This window comes from Saimiri boliviensis, chromosome 2 (assembly GCF_048565385.1).
Source record: "Saimiri boliviensis isolate mSaiBol1 chromosome 2, mSaiBol1.pri, whole genome shotgun sequence".
NCBI classification, from domain to species: domain Eukaryota; kingdom Metazoa; phylum Chordata; class Mammalia; order Primates; family Cebidae; genus Saimiri; species Saimiri boliviensis.
This window is the reverse complement of record NC_133450.1, coordinates 145465998-145485287: the sequence shown is the minus strand read 5'-3', so window position 1 is coordinate 145485287 and position 19290 is coordinate 145465998. Positions and strand designations below refer to the sequence as shown.

The following is a 19290-nucleotide window of genomic DNA, read 5'->3' as shown; positions in this document are numbered from 1 at the left end:
GAGTACTGCCATCAAAATGTCTAAGTCTAACTATGAGATATCCAGAATATGAATCCCAATTGTGGGATATTCTACAAGAGAACAGTCCCGAACCCTCCAAAACATTTCGGCAACACCAGAGACAAAATTAAAAGGTGAGAGGAATGCTTCAATTTAAAGAACACAGAAAAACAACAACCAAGTGTCATGCAGGATGCTGTATTGGTTCCTGGATGAAAAAGAGAAACTAAAAAGGGCGTCTGGGGGCACACAGAGACATCTGAATGTGCATTTCATACTGGCTAATATTATAGCTAAAAAGTACTTTTTTTTGGTGACAGTCTCCCTCTGTCACCCAGGCTGGAGTATAGTGGTGTAATCTCAGCTCACTGCGACCTCTGCCTCCAGGGTTCAAGCAATTCTCAGTCTCCCAAGTAGCTGGAATTACAGGCACATGCCGCCAGGCTTGACTAATTTTTTCATTTTTATTAGAGACAGAGTTTCACCAGGTTGGCCAGGCTGGTCTCAAAATCCTGACCTCAAGTAATCTGTCCGTCTCAGCCTCCCAACAAGGTACAGTTTCTTAAGTGTGATTATGGTGTCGTGGTGATGCAGGAGAATACCTGGATTCTGAGGAGAGACATGCTGAAATATTTAGAGTGACATCAGGGTGTCCATAACTGATTTTATGGACAAAGAAAGTGGACATGTGTGTGTGTATATATATATATATATATATATATATATATATATATACACACACACACACACACACACACACATTTACATACACAAAGAAAATATGTATGTAAATGTGTATGTGTGTGTTTACATGTGCAAACAGGAGAGAGATATCACAAAATATTAACAATTGGTTGATGGCATATGAGTGTTCATTGTGCTATTTCTTTCAAATTTTTCTAAATTTGAAATTTTTCTTTAGAAGAGTTGAGAGGGAACATTTGAAAAAGTTAAAAATTTCCCATCCTAAATAAAGTATAAATTAAAAGATAAACAGAACATGTTTCAGATACCTCCTCAATTTCTCTAACATGATCTGGTCTTCTGAAAGACTCCTGAAGACATGCAACAGAACTTTACTGAGCTTCTACCCAGTTTTCTTCCTAACTTACCTTGGGCATGTGACTTAAGTTCTTTAGAATTCAGTTATCTGAACCATGAAAGTATCTGGATTGTCATAAAAGACATTTGAGGGCCCCTTCAAATTCTGAAATTCTATGTCCCTATAATCATACTTACTTAATGGGATTCAGGATGCTTCTTCCTCAGAATCTGTTCTTAAAAAGGTGACACTTTAGGGCTTTTGCTTCACAGAATTTAGATGCAGTGAGGACTCTACTTCAATATTAAGGAAGAAGCATTAAATGGATGAGCCTGAACATGATGGGAACATCCCCTTGTCGTCCTTCCTGTCAAAGCATGCTGCCCTCAGATGGCTTCTGTGGCAGTTAGGTTTGGTTCCCAGTCAATAGCCTCTGGCCATCTCACCAAGGAGCAAGCCTCCATCCCTTACCCAAGATACCCCTGGAAGAAGTGATGGAATGTTCCCTTTAGGCCTCTTTATATCAGGTTCCTAGGATATAATTAGGAAGCAGCTCCCAGAACAGATGTGTAGGGAGTTAGGTTGGAAAGTTTCCATGCAGATAAAGGGGAGAGGAGGGAAGAGGCCTGTTGCCTGGAGATGTTTATGAGTCTAGATGATTTGATAAGTGATGAAGCAGCCCAGCTTTTGGGGGTGGGGTGGGGAGGAGAGATGTACTCAGAACTAGCTAAGTGAGGGAGGCACCAGTTTCTCTCCATATTTGAGTTGCCCAGTAAGAGTTGGATCTCAAGCTCCTAGATTATAGGGCACTATGAGCTTTCTCACTGAAAAAAAAAAAAAGTTGTTTTTTTTTTGTTTGTTTTGTTTTTAATGCAGGGGAGTAGACATTAGGAGAACCTTCCCAAAGTTACCATCATCTTATGAAATCCCAGAATGTCCTCATTTTATTATTCGCCAATTCTAAGACAGCTCCTCCATTACTCCTATAGTTCAGAAACAAGGTCACCTGGTCAGCCAGGCATGGTGGCCCATGCCTGTAATCCCAGCACTTTGGGAGGACAAGGCAGGCAGATCATGAGGTGAAGAGATCAAGACCATCTTGGCCAATATGGTGAAACTCCATCTCTACTAACAATACAAAAATTAGCTGGGCATGGTGGCATGTGCCTATATTTCCAGCTACTTGGGAGGCTGAGGCAGGAGAATCTGGGAGGCAGAGATTGCAGTGAGCTGAGATCACGCCACTGCACTCCAGTCTGGCGACAGAGCGAGACTCCATCTCAAATAAAATAAAATAAAATAAAATAAAATAAAATAAATAAAAATTAAAAAAAAAAGATCACCTGGCCAAGTTTCTCTGGGTTACACAGCTGATTAGCCACAAAGGTACAATTTCAATTCCCACTTTCCTCCCTGGAACAGAGCTTACTGTTAGACTCCAAGAGTGTCAGTCAAAGGTTTCCTTAAAGCTGCAAAGAAAACAGAAGACAGCTCTTCTCTCTGCGGGTCCCATTCTCCAGCTTCCTGCAATTTAAAGGCTCTGGGGATGAGGCCTATTCCTCACCAAGTTGGAGAATGGGAGGCGCAACACGTATGTACGTGTGTGTGTGTCTGTGTATGTCCTGCAGAGACGGGAGAGATGATGTCCCTCTCCCTCTTCTTCCTCTTGTGTTTTTCCTATCTGAATGAAACCAAACTCAGGAGCAAATCTGGGAGTCTGAACAGCTTGTGGGTGAGAGGAGTTGAAATCTGTAACATAATCCAGGCAGAATCTCAGGTGGGCACAGACCACACTCTCACAGCCCTCGCTCATCAGAGGCCTTTCTTCTGGTCCTGCTCCCTCCTTCACGTCCATCCCTGTCTCCATGTCTGCCTCTGTCCACAAAAGGGCCCATTCCTGTGGCCTCAGTGAGCTGCTGACGTGACGAATGTAACTCATATAGAGGCCTGGAGAAGGGATCAAAATGAACTTAGAACGTAACTGTTTTAAGGGTCCAGTCTTCCCTAAGGCCTCTGATTTAACACAAAATGTTACAGATGCTCCCTAAAGGCAAAAGGTAGACAGACCCTCGATAACTGATGAATTCAATGACCTCCTGCCTGTGCCCTGTATTGGCTACCTCCTAGCCCCACCTGGGAGCCTCCTCAAGTTTTCTCTCCAAGACGGAAATGGCTCGAGGTGACAGAGCAGCCCCTGCCTGCTCGGCCCCCACTGTCCCCCTTGCTCTGCCCAATATTTCTTTCCACCCACACAAATGCAGACCCAGAAGCACAGGCATGTACACAAAAATATTTCCGAAACACAAACACAGCATTTCACAAAAATCTGTTAATAACATAAATTCTGTACACCACCCCCCCCAACAGAATAACTTCATGTGGATTTCAGGTCAGTGTTAAAGAGGCTAGAGGAGGTTGAGTCACTCTTCTCAAAGTTACTGCTCGTATCTTAAACTGCTAATATTTATTTTTAATTAAAAGGTAGCATTTGGGTGTTTTGATAGTTAATTTTTTAAGAAAGAGAAGTAAAAAGAGGAAAACTAAGATGACATCTCATTCTGCAGAGATTATCTCTATCCACATTTTTAAAAGTAAATGGAGTATAACAGAAAAATTAACAAGGAAATTATCTTTTCCCACTCCACTCAGCAAACCCTCTTTCCAAAAGTAATTATTTTTACAGTTTCTTGTTATTTCTTGAAAAATTAACATATCTGTAACTGTTTATGTATCCTTTTTCAAAGGTATCTCATAAACACACAAAGGGATATTCATAAACACACAAACTTCTTTCTGTACCTCCTTCTCTCATGCCTGCTACATATTGACAGTCTTTTTATATCAATAACTCCAGCCTTACCTCATTCTTTTTAAAAATTTAAGCATTTGAACAAACCTCAGCTAAAAGGCATCCCATTTAGACCACTCTCAGAATATACTATCCAGGTTTTATTTGATTTTTACTGGCACTGGTTCGAAGGTCACTGTCATGCTTTGTTTCAATTAGCAAAATAAATTTGAAATAATCTCTAGCTTGTTTACTTCTCTTCAAGGAAAATAAAAATATTTTCTCTGCAACTGTTTCAAATCCACTCAACAGAAGGTCCTTCCATCCTCAAACTTCATCCAGTGAAAGCAATAAGCCTGATATATCTCTGGTTTCTTTGATGGCCCGACCCCTCATGTAAATATTGATGGAGATTACACAAACAATTGCGTAAGCCAGCTGGATCCCAGCCAGGGAGAAAGGAATTTACAAAAGGCCAGGAATAGAGAATTTGAGACAGAGAATCCCCCCATCACCTCACTTAGCACTTTCATAATCAGATCATTAAATGATGCCCTAACACTGCACACCGCCTTGAGTCACCCATCAAGAGGCATAAAGAACAACAGTTAGCAGCTCTGCCTGGGACATCAGGCCTCCGGGGCTCCGTTTCCCACTCTGACATGTGCTACTTGTGTGATCTTGGGGAAGTTATATAATTTCCACAAACCTTAGTGCCTATATCTCTAAAGTTGGGGCAACTGATAGTACCAACAGTGAAGAACTGTTTAACATCAAATGATAAGTTTTCAATAAAGACTGGCATAGAGTGCCTGGCAGGGATTCACACTCATTTTAGTGCCCAGAAGTATACACAGTGCCTGCTCTTAGGGAACTCACTAAGTACGGGAAGAAGACAGCTACAATTGGTCTGTGACACAGGGGACACACTCAGTACTTCTGCGAGGAGGTATACCAACTGAGTGACACTCCTGGCTTCTGCTCCTTCCTCTCTTTTGCTCCGCTCTTTCATGTCACTGGAGGACTACCCTGCTGGGTGAGGCCTGAGTCTTCCCAAACACCTGGTGACCTTATAGCAGAGTCTGCCACATTCTGGGTTTAGGACTGGAAAGTCCTCACTCCAGTTATGAGCCATGCTCTCTCGACTTCAGCAGTAACCACAGTACATTTGGTCACCTTACGCTTTGCTTCTTGGCCTTGTCCTCAATTTCTTTAGAACTTGGTTGATGAAGAGGGTATCAGGCACTGAATATCTCCCCTTCCCTTCAGCAATTTTTTTTTCCCTTGGCCCTCAGGGATTCTAAAACAGCTGTCTGGCGACTCTGTTGAGAAATCATTGTCACAGATTTAACTTTCATTGAAAGGATACATTTGTGGCACAACAAATACATCCCAAAAGCTAAGCATGGCTAATCCCAAGCTTCCCGAACTAGATTTAGGGCCCTATGCAAGGCTTCTTGGTTATCCTGCAACTCAGAAGCAGTATTTCCAATGGCCAAATATTTCTTGGGAAAAGACAAACATGGCCATGTGGACTCCTGTTGCTTTTCGCCCAATACCACAGTCCCGTCAAATTCTATCCCATGGGAGAATAGCTGAGCACGTCCTCAGACTGTGGATATTACCATCTATATGAATCTCTCAGATCCCTTTGAGTTCATAATATTGTCTTCACGCAGGCTTTTAATGTCATTGACTTCACATTTATTGAGCCCAAAGGGATGCAGAGATGAAGCCGACATGATTTCCCCATCAAAGAACTCTTGGTCTGAAGTAGGAGAGATGCATAGATTAAAGAATATAATGTAATATGAAGAATGTTGGGCATTACAGGTGCACCGGAACCAGTATGCAACCCAAGAGAGGGTGGGTAGGAAGTCTTCTATGATGTCAGATGCCTTAGTTAAGATGAATAAATGAAGTTAGCTATTTATGAGTGCAAAGGGAATCTGTTTTGGGACGTTCTGGCAGATGGAGGACGTGAGACGACAGTGAGTCCTGGGAGAAGCAGGAAACCACAATCCAATAAGGAGAGGAAATGAGGCTGGACACTGCAAGAGACACGTTCAGGAAAGGCCAGAATGTGGCCTTAAGGTCAACTGCATGGGCTCATTAAAAAATATATCATATTCCAGTGGGACACGGTGGTGCACACCTGTAACCCCAGCACTTTGGGAGGTCGAGGCAGGTGGATCACGAGGTCAGGAGTTCAAGACCAGCCTGGCCAAGATGGTGAAACTCCGTCTCTACTAAAAATACAAAAATTAGACAGGTGTGGTGGCAGACGCCTATAGTCCCAGCTACTCGGGAAGCTGAGTGGGAGAATCACTTGAACCCAGGAGACAGAGGTTGCCGTGAGCTGAGATCACACCACTGTACTCCAGGCTGGCGGCAGAGTGAGACCCAGTCGGGGGGAAACAAACCAATCTCACAACAGTAATGACAACCTGCCTCTTAAAGACGGGAAAGTGATCGTCATGACTGAAAAGAACAGGCCCTTAGTTTCCCCTAACACAGAGTTGGGTGGACTCAGACATGTGAACAGCCAGAGCCAGTCAAGTGCCTGGTGCCGTTTGGACCTTTCTCGACCACTAAGGGATTGGAGGAATCACAGAAATAGCATGTTGGTTAGCGAGGATCTTCCTCCAGTCCTTTAACCCTCTCATCCCCAAATTTAACAGAAATCAAGCAACCTAGAAAATATGATGGGAATTCTTCCTCATCTTCTTGCCCTTCTGACCTGAGCTCTCTGTGAGAACTTTCCTGTCCTGCATGTTCTTATGGTGTGGAGATGTGTAAGTGTGCAGGAGATGTGGATGCCTGTGTCTACAGGGAAGGGCCACTCATTCATTCAAAAATAGGGAGCGAGGGGCCACCCACTAATCCGTTGTTTCAAGCATGCACCTGTAGTCCCAGCCACTCGGGAGGCTGAGGCAGGAGAATTGCTTGAACCCAAGAGGCGGAGATTGCAGTGAGCCGAGACTGTGCCACTGCACTCCAGCCTGGGCCTGGTGACAGAGCTAGACTCTGTCTCAAAAAGAAAAAAAAAAGTAGGTATTAAGAGTCAAAAAAGAGGTATTATCAGCAGAAAGAGGGTGAGGACACACCTGTAAGCCACACATATTGCAGAACACAAGCTCTTCACTGCAAGTCTGTGTATGCATATTTCTGGTACTTATCCTGGTACTTTTTAATTTTTTTTTGAGACAGGGTATCACTCTGTCACCTAGGCTGGAGTGTAGTGGTTCAATCATGGCTCACTGCAGCCTTGACCTCCCCAGGCTCAGGCAATTCTCCCACCTCAGCCTCCTGAGTAGCTACAGATGCACATTACATTTGGCTAATTTTTGTAGTTTTTGTAGAGATGGGGTCTTGTCATGTTGCCCAGGCTGGTCTTGAACTCCTGGGCTCAAGAAATCCACCTGCTTCATCCTCCAAAAGCATTGGGATTATAGGTGTGAGCCACCATGCCCAGCCATATCCTGGTACTTTAATATGTCTGAAAACAACTCTTAGATGAAGCAAAACATCCTATATTGACATATTATCTCTAATATTGTACTTAATGCAGTGCCTTATTAACTAGGAAGCTCAATAAAAGCAGCTTTGGTGAAAAAGGTAGCCGGTTAAGGACACAGGAGAATGTGATTTTTTGCTTCTGAAGGTAGGTAACTCACATGTTTAAATTTTGTAATATCTCCAGGAGCCAATATAGCCCTCAAAGGAGGAAGGAAATTTTTAAAAAACTGAGAGTTTTGTGGAGCCACCCAAAACTGTTGAGGATAAAAGTGACAGGGCAGGAATTTCACTTCAAGCCAGCTGTTGTCCCTTTCCAGTACACCAAGAGCTAACTTGACCTTCGGAAGGCAGACTTTCTCGTTTGGAGTAATCACTAACATTGTGGAGGGCTCTGCAGATCAGTAAGTCCAAATAATGACCGTCATGATGATAAAACCCAAAGCAAAGGCAAGTCGCTACACAACTTACTGTGAAGACATTCTAGATCAGCACAAAGCAGAGATACAGTGGGCAGGGCGGGAGTTCCCAGTCTTGGGGAGAACTGAGGGCCACCACTGGTCAGTCATAACGGTCTCCCACACATGGCATCTTTCAACCACTTTTACTGCCTTCAGGATAAGAGGAAGGCAGCTAACTTAGAGGCACTCAAAACATGCATAATTATTCCTATCATCATCAACCTTTTTACAATTAATCACAACTTAACTATACAAATGATTAGAACACTAGCGGTATTTTCTTAAAAGAAAACTTAGAAAAATCAGTCATCTGCTTATCCTTAATGAATTGTATACCCACGCACAGAGGCAAATAACTTCCTAACCAGGTCACATAAATGGCCAAGTTACACAAACCAGTCAATATCTTTACTTCTAATTACAGATGGAAAGTGTCAAATTACTTTAAAATTTGATTTAGGGAAAATACAAAGTTAAATGTGAAAGGTATTTTATATCAGTTTTAGATCATCTTAAACTAAACCTGACAGAGTTTTGGCGTCAGAAATCAAGGTCAATTACACAAGATACAACGTCACAAAGCTCCCTGAAAACATTTTAGCTGCGAAAGAGAAGCATCAGTGAAAAAGTAAAGCGTCTTAGCCTCTAATGAAGATGGTTTTACTCTAAAGGCAGGTTTACTGATAAAAACAAAACCAAAAACCTTTTAACAATTTGTTTCTATCAGATTAATGTATTTCGTTTGAAATACATGCTCCCTTCCTTACCACCGTTTTTTTTTTTTACAAAAACTTTTAAACATAGTTAAATAATTTATGTTCTCACTTATAAGTAGGAACTAAATAATGTGTACACAAATAATGTGTACACGTGGACACTGACTATGAAATTAAATAGACACTGGAGACTAGGAAGGGTGGAAAGGGGGTGAAGGAGGAGAAACTACTTAATGGGTACAATGTGCACTACTTGGTGATGGTTACACGAAAATCCCAGATCAGGTATAGTGTCCCACGCTTGTAATCCCAGCACTTCTGGAGGCTGAGGTGGGTGGATCACCTGAGGTCAGGAGTTCCAGACCAGTCTGGCCAACATGATGAAACCCTGTTGCTACTAAAAATATAAAAAATTAACTAGGTGTGGTGGTAGGTGCCTGTAATTCCAGCTGTTAGGGAGGCTGAGGCAGGAGAATTGCTTGAACCAAGGAGGCTGAGGTTATAGTGAGTTGAGATGGTGCCACTACATTGCAGCCTGGGCGACAGAGTTAGACTCTGTCTCAAAAATAAGTAAACAAAATAAATAAAAGCCCGGACTTCACCGCTATGTGACATAGTGCAATAAAACTGCATTTTTGCTCCTTACTTTTTTTTAACTTTTAATTCAGAAGGGATGCTTCCTAGAATATTTTGCCTAGGATACTGTTGCAGCGTTTATTAATCATTTAATAAGCAAATCAGCCCCTAAATTCACTAATACCAGATGAACACCTGAATTCCTTGGTGGGACTCCACTTAATACACGTTTAAGGCATTCATTGATCAGTCAAGTAACTGGATGTTCAGAACAAGCAATTCTGAGAGGAGAACAGCACAGTATACCTCTGTCACCTTTCTACTGCCAGAGAATTGGGGCACAGCTCTGTGGTGGGAAAGCAAATGCTGAAGGATTTAGGATCTAACGAGCATATTCCCAGCATCACTGATAATGATCCTAACATTCACAAAAGACATGAATCATGGGAGTGTTTCACATGTTCCCCTTTATATCTTAGGACAGCAATATAAAGTTGAATGCTATTTATTTATTTATAATTTTTTTTTTTTTTTGAGATGGAGTATTGCTCTGTTGCCCAGGCTGGAGTGCAATGGCAGGATCTTGGCTTACTGCTATCTCTGCCTCCCAGGTTCAAGCAATTCTCCTACCTCAGCCTCCCATGATTGCAATTTAAAAGACTGGGAACAAATATTTCACATGTATTGGATGGATGGATAAGTATTCAGGTAGAGTGACGGCCACACTAATTTCTGGATTGTTTGTAACTTTGCGGGATCTCCCTTTTTCATTAGGTTTTAAAAGCATTTATTTGGATGTGGTGAGTTCAGACTCAGTTTTGAGGTAGGGATCTGTTAACATTTCAATGGCCAAATCAATCTTATTATTCATCACTGGCTCTCAAACTTCCTCATATCCCAATTCAGGCTTAAAGGGTAGTGGGTGGTTTAATTGTGATGGCAATCAAGAAGAAAGTTCAGTTCCTTTTCTATCTTCTTTCCCATTTTCCAAACCCTTGTCTTTCGAGGTCTGAATACAGCAGTTTTTACACTAAAGTAAACATTGATTAATCAGAAAACTGTTGGAATCAATGAAAAAGCTCCCGCCTGGAATTTCAAGGGAGAATTTCTTGTTGTTATTGTTGTTGTTGTGACAGCAGGTAGAGCTCAACAGAGTACTTGCTAAGGAGAAAAACGTACCATATGATTTTTAATACTCACCAGGACATGGGAAGCAGGGCCTGAGTTTAACATGTGCCAGTGAAACAGCAGCCCTAGGCTACGGCCAGACTGGGAACACTGACCTCTGTGTTCCCAAAGGTTCATGCAAAATCTGAATTTTCAAATTGGATGAGGAAGTGGAATAGAAAAATATATTTAAAGAGATGTTTTAAAAAGTAGGACATAAGAGGCTCTTAAAATACTCCCAGTCTTGAGAAAGTCTCCTATAAAAAAGTGACATAAATTGACCATTTTCACCGAACTGTGCCTGATTTCCTCACATGCGTCTTTAAGAAACTCTCCTGGAACTTCAGCCTTCCACTTTCTGAGAATGGAAAGTGAAGCTGGAGGATTTATTTCTGCATAGATGTGAGACTTTATCGAAGGGCTTTCTGGCATTAAAAATATACTCTCCTATGATCCCACCCCCAAAATACCACACTTCATTGCTTATATGTGAAGCTAGATATTTGATGCTTATGTTTTATACTTGATGAATTATCATCTCAATAAATAAAAATATATATTCATGATTAATGAAAAACTATTTAATTTCCTAATGTCTTTATTTACTCACAAGCAAAGTCATATGGCATATATAGTTTTTGAGACAAAGTCTCCCTCTGTCACCCAGGCTGGGGTGCAGTGGCACAATCTCAGCTCACTACAACCTCCATCTCCTGAGTTCAAGCTATTCTCCTACCTCAGCCTCCCCAGTAGCTGGGACTACAGGTGTGTGCCACCAGGCCTGGCTAATTTTTATATACATTTTAGTAGAGACAAGGTTTCACCATGATGGCCAGGTTGGTCTCGAACTCCTGACCTCAGACGATCTACCTGCCTTGGCCTCCCAAAGTGCTGATATTACGGGCATCAGCCACCACGCCCGGCCCATGTGGTATTTTTATTTTAAATGAAACCTACACCTTTGACCTGTTATTAACACAATCTGCATCTCTGATTGCCTTACCAATCAAAATGAAATTACACATCTCTGATTATCTTACCAATCAAAAGGAAACTACACTTTCTATAAAGCAACAGTAGAAGAAGGAAGGTGATAAGGTACCATCAACGTGACTTGAGAGAGTGAGGTGTAACTCCTTCCTCTGCCCCCATCCACATCTCAGAGCTGGAAGCTCTGGGCATGAGGCTGCACCCTGCCCCTGAAAGACTCAAAGGAAGCAAACACAGCATTTGCCCTCAATTCAAAGATGTCACCTGGAGATACTGTCAAGGCTACCGCCACCTAATTTAACTAAGGCAGCCCAGTCTGGCTGAACACAACAAACATTGTCAATCCTGTCCGCACCCTTTACCTTTGGGTGGAGATTAATTAGGTCATTCTATGGAAAAGATCACCAGAAATCTCCCTCCCTACTATGAAAAGGTTGACAGTGTGACGTGGTAATTGCCCTATAAACTGCATACCTCGACCATACATTGGCTTTCCATTGAAACTGCTCTCTGTAATCCTAATATGACAGGCAAGCAGTCCAGACCCATGAGACTTGTAATAAGTAACTAAGGCCTGTAATTTCCACCCTACCCAGACAATGTGTAAACTAACACTTACCTTGACTTCTGTGAACCACTTAAGTAACAATTGGAATGTCCAAAGTCCCCTGGCCCTCAGAATGTCTGAAGCCTCTCACCCCCACCCCCACTCCCCACCCCCCACCCCCACCCCTCACCCTCACCCCTGAGGTCGTTTACGGGCATAAAAGGTCTTAACACCCTCTTTTCAGGGCCATGGTTTAGAAAGATGCCAGTCTTCTGTAGTCTCCGGCAATTAAAAAACCCTGCAATTCAGCATACTGTTATCTTAGTGTTAACTTTCCATGTTCACTCCAGTACAACAACAGGAAAGCAGAATCCAAATCAAACCCCTTTAAATTGTGTTAAGATGCATATTTTTCAGTGGCTCTCGACCTTGGCTGCTCCATCAGAATCACCTGGGAGGCACCTAGAATTCAGTCCACATGCTCCGGCTACCTTCCAGAGCATTAACTCCAAGTCTGTGGGCTGATACTCTTGGCATTGGCATAACAGTCCCACATGTGATTCCCATGTGCAGCCAAGACTGAGAATCATTGTTGGAGGTGTTCTAGTGCCTGATAAACCCAGCAGTAGGAAGAGGAGGAACTCCAAGGGGCTGAGTGATAAAAAGTATCCACTGACCCAAATGTGGGACCTGCAAAAACTTCAAACGAAATTAGCAGAGGCCTTGTGAGTCAATTCAAATAACAATATTCAACCTTTTCAGAGTGTGGGTTGACTGGATGTCTCAAGTCCATAGTTCTCAACTGGATTTTGAATGCAGCAAAAGCTTCTAATGGAACAGTAAAATGCCTTCTAAAAATAAATCCAGTCCTCACGCTTCTAGAAACATTGCCTTCTAAATTAGATACTTGGAGTGGAATGGTAGGCAAAATAATCTCCTTACTGTTTAATTATTGTATTTGTCCATTCTTGCATTGCTGTATAGAAATATCTGACACTGGGCAATTTATAAGGAAAATAGGCTTAATTGGCTCATGGTTCTGCAGGCTGTACAGGAAGCAGGGTGCTGGCATCTGCTTGGCTTCTGGGGAGGCCTCAGAAAACTTACAATCACGGTGAAAGATTAATGTGGAGCAGGCACATCACATGGCCAGAGCAGGAACAAGAGAGTGAGAGAAGGTGGAGGAGGTGCCACACACTTTCAAACAACCAGATCTCATGAGAACTCACTCACTGTCATGAGGACAGAACTAAGGGGATGGTGCTAAACTGTTTCATTCATGAGAAACCACCGTCATGATCCAATCACCTCCCAACAGGTCCCATCTCCAACACTCGGGATTACAATTCAACATGAGATTTGGACAGGGACACAGATCCAAATCATATCAATTACTAACTCTTCTTTTTTAAAAACTTTGTTTTGGTTCTTGTCATGATTGCCCTTACCATTAAATTTCAGTTCCGTGCAAATACGACATGCCCCCAGTGCAATTTAGGGCTCCTATAAGCAGAGCAGAAGGGCAGGGAAGGAGTTGGGGTCAGCCGTGAAGAGCCTGCAGGCCTTCCTTTTTTCTCGAGATTACTGACTATGGAACGAACACACTTTTGAGATGTCAGGTAGGACGGACCTTTACCCGTGGAAAACTCTGTATCTACATCACAGAAGCAGATTCTGCAGAACCTTTAAGGCGTTCATATTTTTTTCCTTCGTGGTGGGACAGGCCTAGAATGAGAATTTCCCAAGTTTAAGGTACTGCAAACAGCAAAAATTATGATGCTTTTCCGACTCCTACAAAATCATCACAAATAAACATGAGTTATAAGTTAACTCAGACTTAAGAGTCCTGCCACTGAACAAATGCCTTTGTAATATTTATTTAAGAAGTCATAAATTCAAATATGTGCTCATAAAACACTCCCGAGAGACATTCATAAAAATTAAGGTTTATCAACAGAGTGAGCAAATACATATGAATCATTTCTTTTTAAAAAAATAAGCAGGCAAGGTATAAGAAAAAAATCTTCAAGGCGATATCTTTTTTTTTTTTTCTTTTTTTTTTTTTTTTTTGAGACGGAGTTTCGCTCTTGTTACCCAGGCTGGAGTGCAATGGCGCGATCTCGGCTCACCGCAACCTCCGCCTCCCGGGTTCTGGCAATTCTCCTGCCTCAGCCTCCTGAGTAGCTGGGATTACAGGCACGCGCCACCATGCCCAGCTAATTTTTTTGTATTTTTAGTAGAAACGGGGTTTCACCATGTTGACCAGGATGGTCTCGATCTCTCGACCTCGTGATCCACCCGCCTCGGCCTCCCAAAGTGCTGGGATTACAGGCTTGAGCCACCGCGCCCGGCCTTCAAAGCGATATCTTAATTGGAAAAACATGTTAGTTTAAAACAAATGCTGAATGAAATTTCTGATAAATTTCCTTTAATAAGCAGCCTGTCAAGTAACAGGCAAAGATTTTCAACAACCTAGCTGAGCAATGATTTCCCTAACAGTTACAATAAAACCCTCTAAACCACTTTTAATTCTCTTCTACATACATAGGAAAATGTTCCCAGCTCTAAAAGAAACAGAAACAAACAAATGTTAAAAAACAAAAATGAAAGATTGCAACACTGTGAAAATAAAAGATAATGATGCTTCCGTGCCATATTTATTCATCCCTGCCATAACTAATCAATTGTTTCAAGTTATACAATACTTTCTAAGAAAGATAACATATAGCATGTTTCTTAAACTATCACTGAATACTACTGAACCACTAATCATTTTATCATTTTATGACCCAAGTCTGGTACTTGCTACAGTTTCATGTTTGGAATCAAGACTAGCCCTGAGAAAAAATTATGAGAAATAATAGCCCACAGGAAAATGATAGAGAAGAAAAGGATGAAAATGACTTAAACAAGTTAAGAAAATGAGCTCATGTCTGGCTTTTGAACTTGCCCCAATAATAACCTTGTGTTTCTCGAGGGTCATTTAATTTGTAAATCACTTCCTTTTGCTCATATTGGCTTATAAAGTAGATGGAGCATGTGTCGTCTCATTTAAGCATGAAGCATCACTTCCTTTTGCTCATATTGGCCTATGAAGTAGATAGAGTATGTGCTGTCTCAGACAAGAAAATGGAAAAACAGAGAAGGGACAGCTTCCCCAGGACCAGAATCAATAAAGTACAGCCTGTGTATTAAATCTGTTCAGGGACTCTGGATTTTTTGCATGGTCCATGAGTTAAGAATAGTTCTTACTATTCTCAACTGCATTCTTAACTTACTTTTTTTTTTTTTTTTTTTTTTTTTTTTGAGATGGAGTTTTGCTCTTGTTACCCAGGCTGGAATGCAATGGTACGATCTCACTGCAACCTCCGCCTCCTGGGTTCAGGCAGTTCTCCTGCCTCAGCCTCCTGAGTAGCTGGGATTACAGGCACGTGCCACCATGCCCAGCTAATTTTTTGTATTTTTAGTAGAGACGGGGTTTCACCATGTTGACCAGGAAGGTCTCGATCTCCTGATCCTGTGATCCACCCACCTCGGCCTCCCAAAGTGCTGCGATTACAGGTTTGAGCCACCGCGCCCGGCCCTTTAACTTACTATTCTTAATATGCATTCCATACGTAGAGTTTATAACTGAGCCACACTTACTCATTTACTTATTAGATATGTCTATGTCTATGCACTGCAACACTGGAACGGGGTAATTGCGACAGAGATCATAGAGACCTCAAATATTGACTCCCTGGCCCTTTAAAGAAAAGCTTGCAGACCCCCTGTTCTAGACCCACAGTGGAGCGATGAGCAAAGCCCAGTGTTCTTTCCATTCCACCGTCTGCCTCTCCTTACCCCATTTCAGCATTCGATTCATCCCAGGTGTCTGTTTGAGAAACGTTATGAAACAGGAATTGAGATACTTGAGCCAGACACGGCAAGTGAGGAGATGGGGGATACAATGGACTTGTAACCTCGTTTCACAATCATGAATGGAGAAGAATCTCACCCATACCTAATTTAGACAATGATATTTGGGGCTTTTTCTTTTTTTTGAAACAGAGTCTCACTCCGTCCCCAGGCTGGAGTGCAGAGGCACCATCTCAGCTCACTGCAACCTCTGCTTCTCAGGCTCAATGGATCCTCCTACCTCCGCCTCCCAAGTAGCTGGGATTACAAGCATGTACCACTTACCCAGCTAATTTTTGTATTTTTTGTAGAGATGGATTTTACTGTGTTGCCCAGGCTGATCTCAAACTCCTGGGCTCAAGTGATGGCCACCCGCCTCGGCCTCCCAAAGTGCTGGAATTATAGCCACAACCTACTGTGCCCAGTCTGATTTGGGACTTTGGGTTGATATTTGGGTTTGAATTGGATCTTAGATTAGATGCTGGAATGGGTTGACTTTTATGGATGCTGGGATGGAGTGGATGTACGTTGCACATGTGATGGATGTCAATCTTGGGGAGCCAGAGGGCAGACTATACTGGGTTGAATAGTGTTCCCCCAAAGCTCATGCTGACCCAAAACTTCAGAGTGTAACCTTATTTGCAAAGAGGGTCTCTGTAGATGCAAGCAAGTTAAGATGAGGTCATACTGGATTAGGGTGATCCCTAATCAGGTGACTAGCGTCCTTCTAAGAAGAGGGAAATTTGGACACAGACCCAGAGAGGACAGTGCCGTGGGCACACAGACACAGGGCAGAATGCTGGGTAAAGGCAGAGGCAGAGGCTGAGGCTGGAGCCAATGACAGCAAGGATTTCCAGCCACCACCAGAAGCTGGGGAAGAAGGCAGCAACAGATTCTCCCAGAGCCTCCAGTTGGAATCAATCAACCTTGGTTCTGGCCCTTTAGTGTGCAGAACTGTGAAAACAATACATTTCTGTCTTAAGCCATCCAATCTTAAGTACTCTGTTATAACAGCCCTAGGAAACTAATGCAGATGGCCTTGACGAAAGAATTAAGGTCAAGAGAAAAGGAGACAGTGGTGGATGTTCGATCACATGAAACCATTTTGTTTAAAATATAAACTGAATACATCTAGAAGATCATGAGGAAAAACAACACAAAAGCAAAAACCCAGAGGCCCTGATAACTACGCTGATTAGGTTTTACAACGCTGCTGCCAAGGTAAGCAGAAGTGGCTTCCACGGGAAACTTTTCTCCCCAGTGGGTCTACTTACAAACCCACCCTTGAATTCCAAGCTTCGCCCAGTCACCTCACCATGACTGGTACACAAAACGAATTTTACAACAGGGGAAAACAGATGAGCTGAAATCTCATCTGTTTTCACCCTAAGGACATTCCTGCCACGCCTCTTCTCTGAAATAATCTTAAATCTCCACAGAAAGCCTAATTTTTAGAGTACGTTGGAAAGGGTACATTTTCGGAAAGATACAGCAATGTATAAAAAAATCACCTGTCACTTCTAGAATCTCCCAGTGGCTCAGTGTGCACCTCTCATCTTACTTCACACCAGACATACTGTAGGCCAAGCTTGTCCAACCCACGGTCCGAGGGCTACATGTAGCCCAGGACAGTTCTGAATGTAGCCCAACACAAATTTGTAAACGTTCTTAAAACAAAATGAGATTTTGGGGGGATTTTTTTTTAAGTTCATCAGCTATTGTGAGCGTTAGTGTGTTTTACATGTGGCTCAAAACAATTCTTCTTCCAGTGTGGCCCAGGAAAGTCAAAAGATTGGACACCCTTGCTGTAGGCTAATTCACCCCACACAATTTTTAGCGTAACTGTTTCAGGGTGAAAGTGTAGGCAAGACGTGTTCCCTTATTCCTTCAGGAGTGCAAGGAAATGATGGGAAACGCATGAGGTTGTAGAGATGAGGTACAGCTAAGTCTAACATGTGGTGCCTACTGTGTTTTCCTGTGTATCCAGTCAAAATTTAAATTGATTTCTTCAAAGCTATTTTTAAAAAATCACATATATATATGAGTATAGATGCCACAAGTTCATAATAAAGTTGTCCTTAGGGGTCCATGTTAAAGCCTATGCAATTCTGGCATTTTATTAGCTAAATTCCTTATTAACAGATTCATGAGAGACCCATCTGACACAAAATTTTTCTCTTTATCATCATATCATGTTGTAATTTGGTATCAATTATTTTAGACAAACTCTTATTTTTAATCTACTTTCTTAATAAACTCAGGCATAATATTATTCTCCTCTAGATTTGCATTCCAATATACCATATACAATTTTATTTTCCTCCTCCTCTCTCCTTCCTGCTTCATTATTTGCCTCTGGTTTTCAGCAGATTTGTATTTTAAATAACCAGTGGTGAGGGAAAGCAAATGGCAGCTTGACACCAGCACTTTGTGGGAGCACATTGCTGGCTGGGCCATTAGCCTCATGCCCATGAGCCATCACTTAGTTCCCAAGAAGGGCAAACTCCCAACATAAACAAACAAAACCCACGTATTTCTCTGAGCAGTCTGCAGCACATTCGTGAAAAAATTTCCTGAGACCGGGAATTCTTGAAATGCTGGCCATTGTAAACCCAATGTCCCCACCGCGCCAATGAAGAAATTCACTGGATCTCTTAGTGGAAAGAGAAAATGTGTGTCTTCCTTTCCTCAGTGCCAGAAATAAGCAACCAAATAACAGCCCAAACTTTGGAATCCCTGCACGCTGGGTAGCCTAATGCTACCACCATGAGAGAATCCCTGCAGAAAGAAGACCGGAGGCCAACTAAATTCCTCAGACTCCTCTCAGTGATCTCCACCCCAGGGATCAAGAGTTTCTTTTGGCATCTGACCAAAGCATGCAGGGAATCTTTGTGCTAACCAGAGTGGGCAGGCACACGTTCACAGATAGGGCAAGCAACCCCTAAGCACGTTACCTTATTCTGCTCACACACATATTGTATCCTTAGTGCGTCCATTGCTCTGATCATGGATTGCATGGCGGTGAATATGTTTTGGTAGACCAGCTTCGTGAACCCCTTTCTGTCTTCATCGCTGTAACCAGAGCCATGGATAATTCTCATCTGTTTGATAAAGGTGCTTTTCCCACTTTCACCAGTTCCTGTGAGACAAAACAAGTAGAAAACGCTGTCAGCAGACTTCCGAAGGAACACACGGAGAAACAGAGGACCTCCTGGCATTATTAGTCCATCCCAATTGACAGGTTGATGGGATGGATTTGGAAGGGACTGGCAAACACGCAGTTTTAGGCTACAGAGCAGTGCCAGCCCAAGCCGCAGACGAGTGCCATCTTCGGTCCAGGAAAATGCTTCCTTACAGCCTCGCCCTAAGTCCTTGAGAGAATAGGCAACTGTGTCTGAAAGACCTGAGCATTTGAAGGCTTTGTCACTGTGAAGATAGCAGTGGTGGTGATAGGGCTGCTTCAGAGGGCAGGGTGGATTTGAGCCACAGGAACACACGGAGGAGAGAAAAAGGCTCATTAATCAGTGATTCCTTCCTTTCAGATACATGAATATTCTTCGTCTTTGCACAAGAAAGCACCATTTCCCAGC

At 42.5% G+C, this 19290-nt stretch overlaps 1 protein-coding gene across 1 annotated transcript in view; it reads right to left on the bottom strand.

The window, feature by feature from the left end:
* The window catches only part of LOC101042720 (guanine nucleotide-binding protein subunit alpha-14), a 206389-nt gene that overhangs the window by 78637 nt on the left and 108462 nt on the right, over window positions 1-19290 (bottom strand). Inside the window, exon 2 of the mRNA XM_003920861.3 lies at window positions 18655-18839. Coding sequence (XP_003920910.1) covers window positions 18655-18839 — 185 coding nt within the window. The remainder of the gene's footprint in view (window positions 1-18654; window positions 18840-19290) is intronic.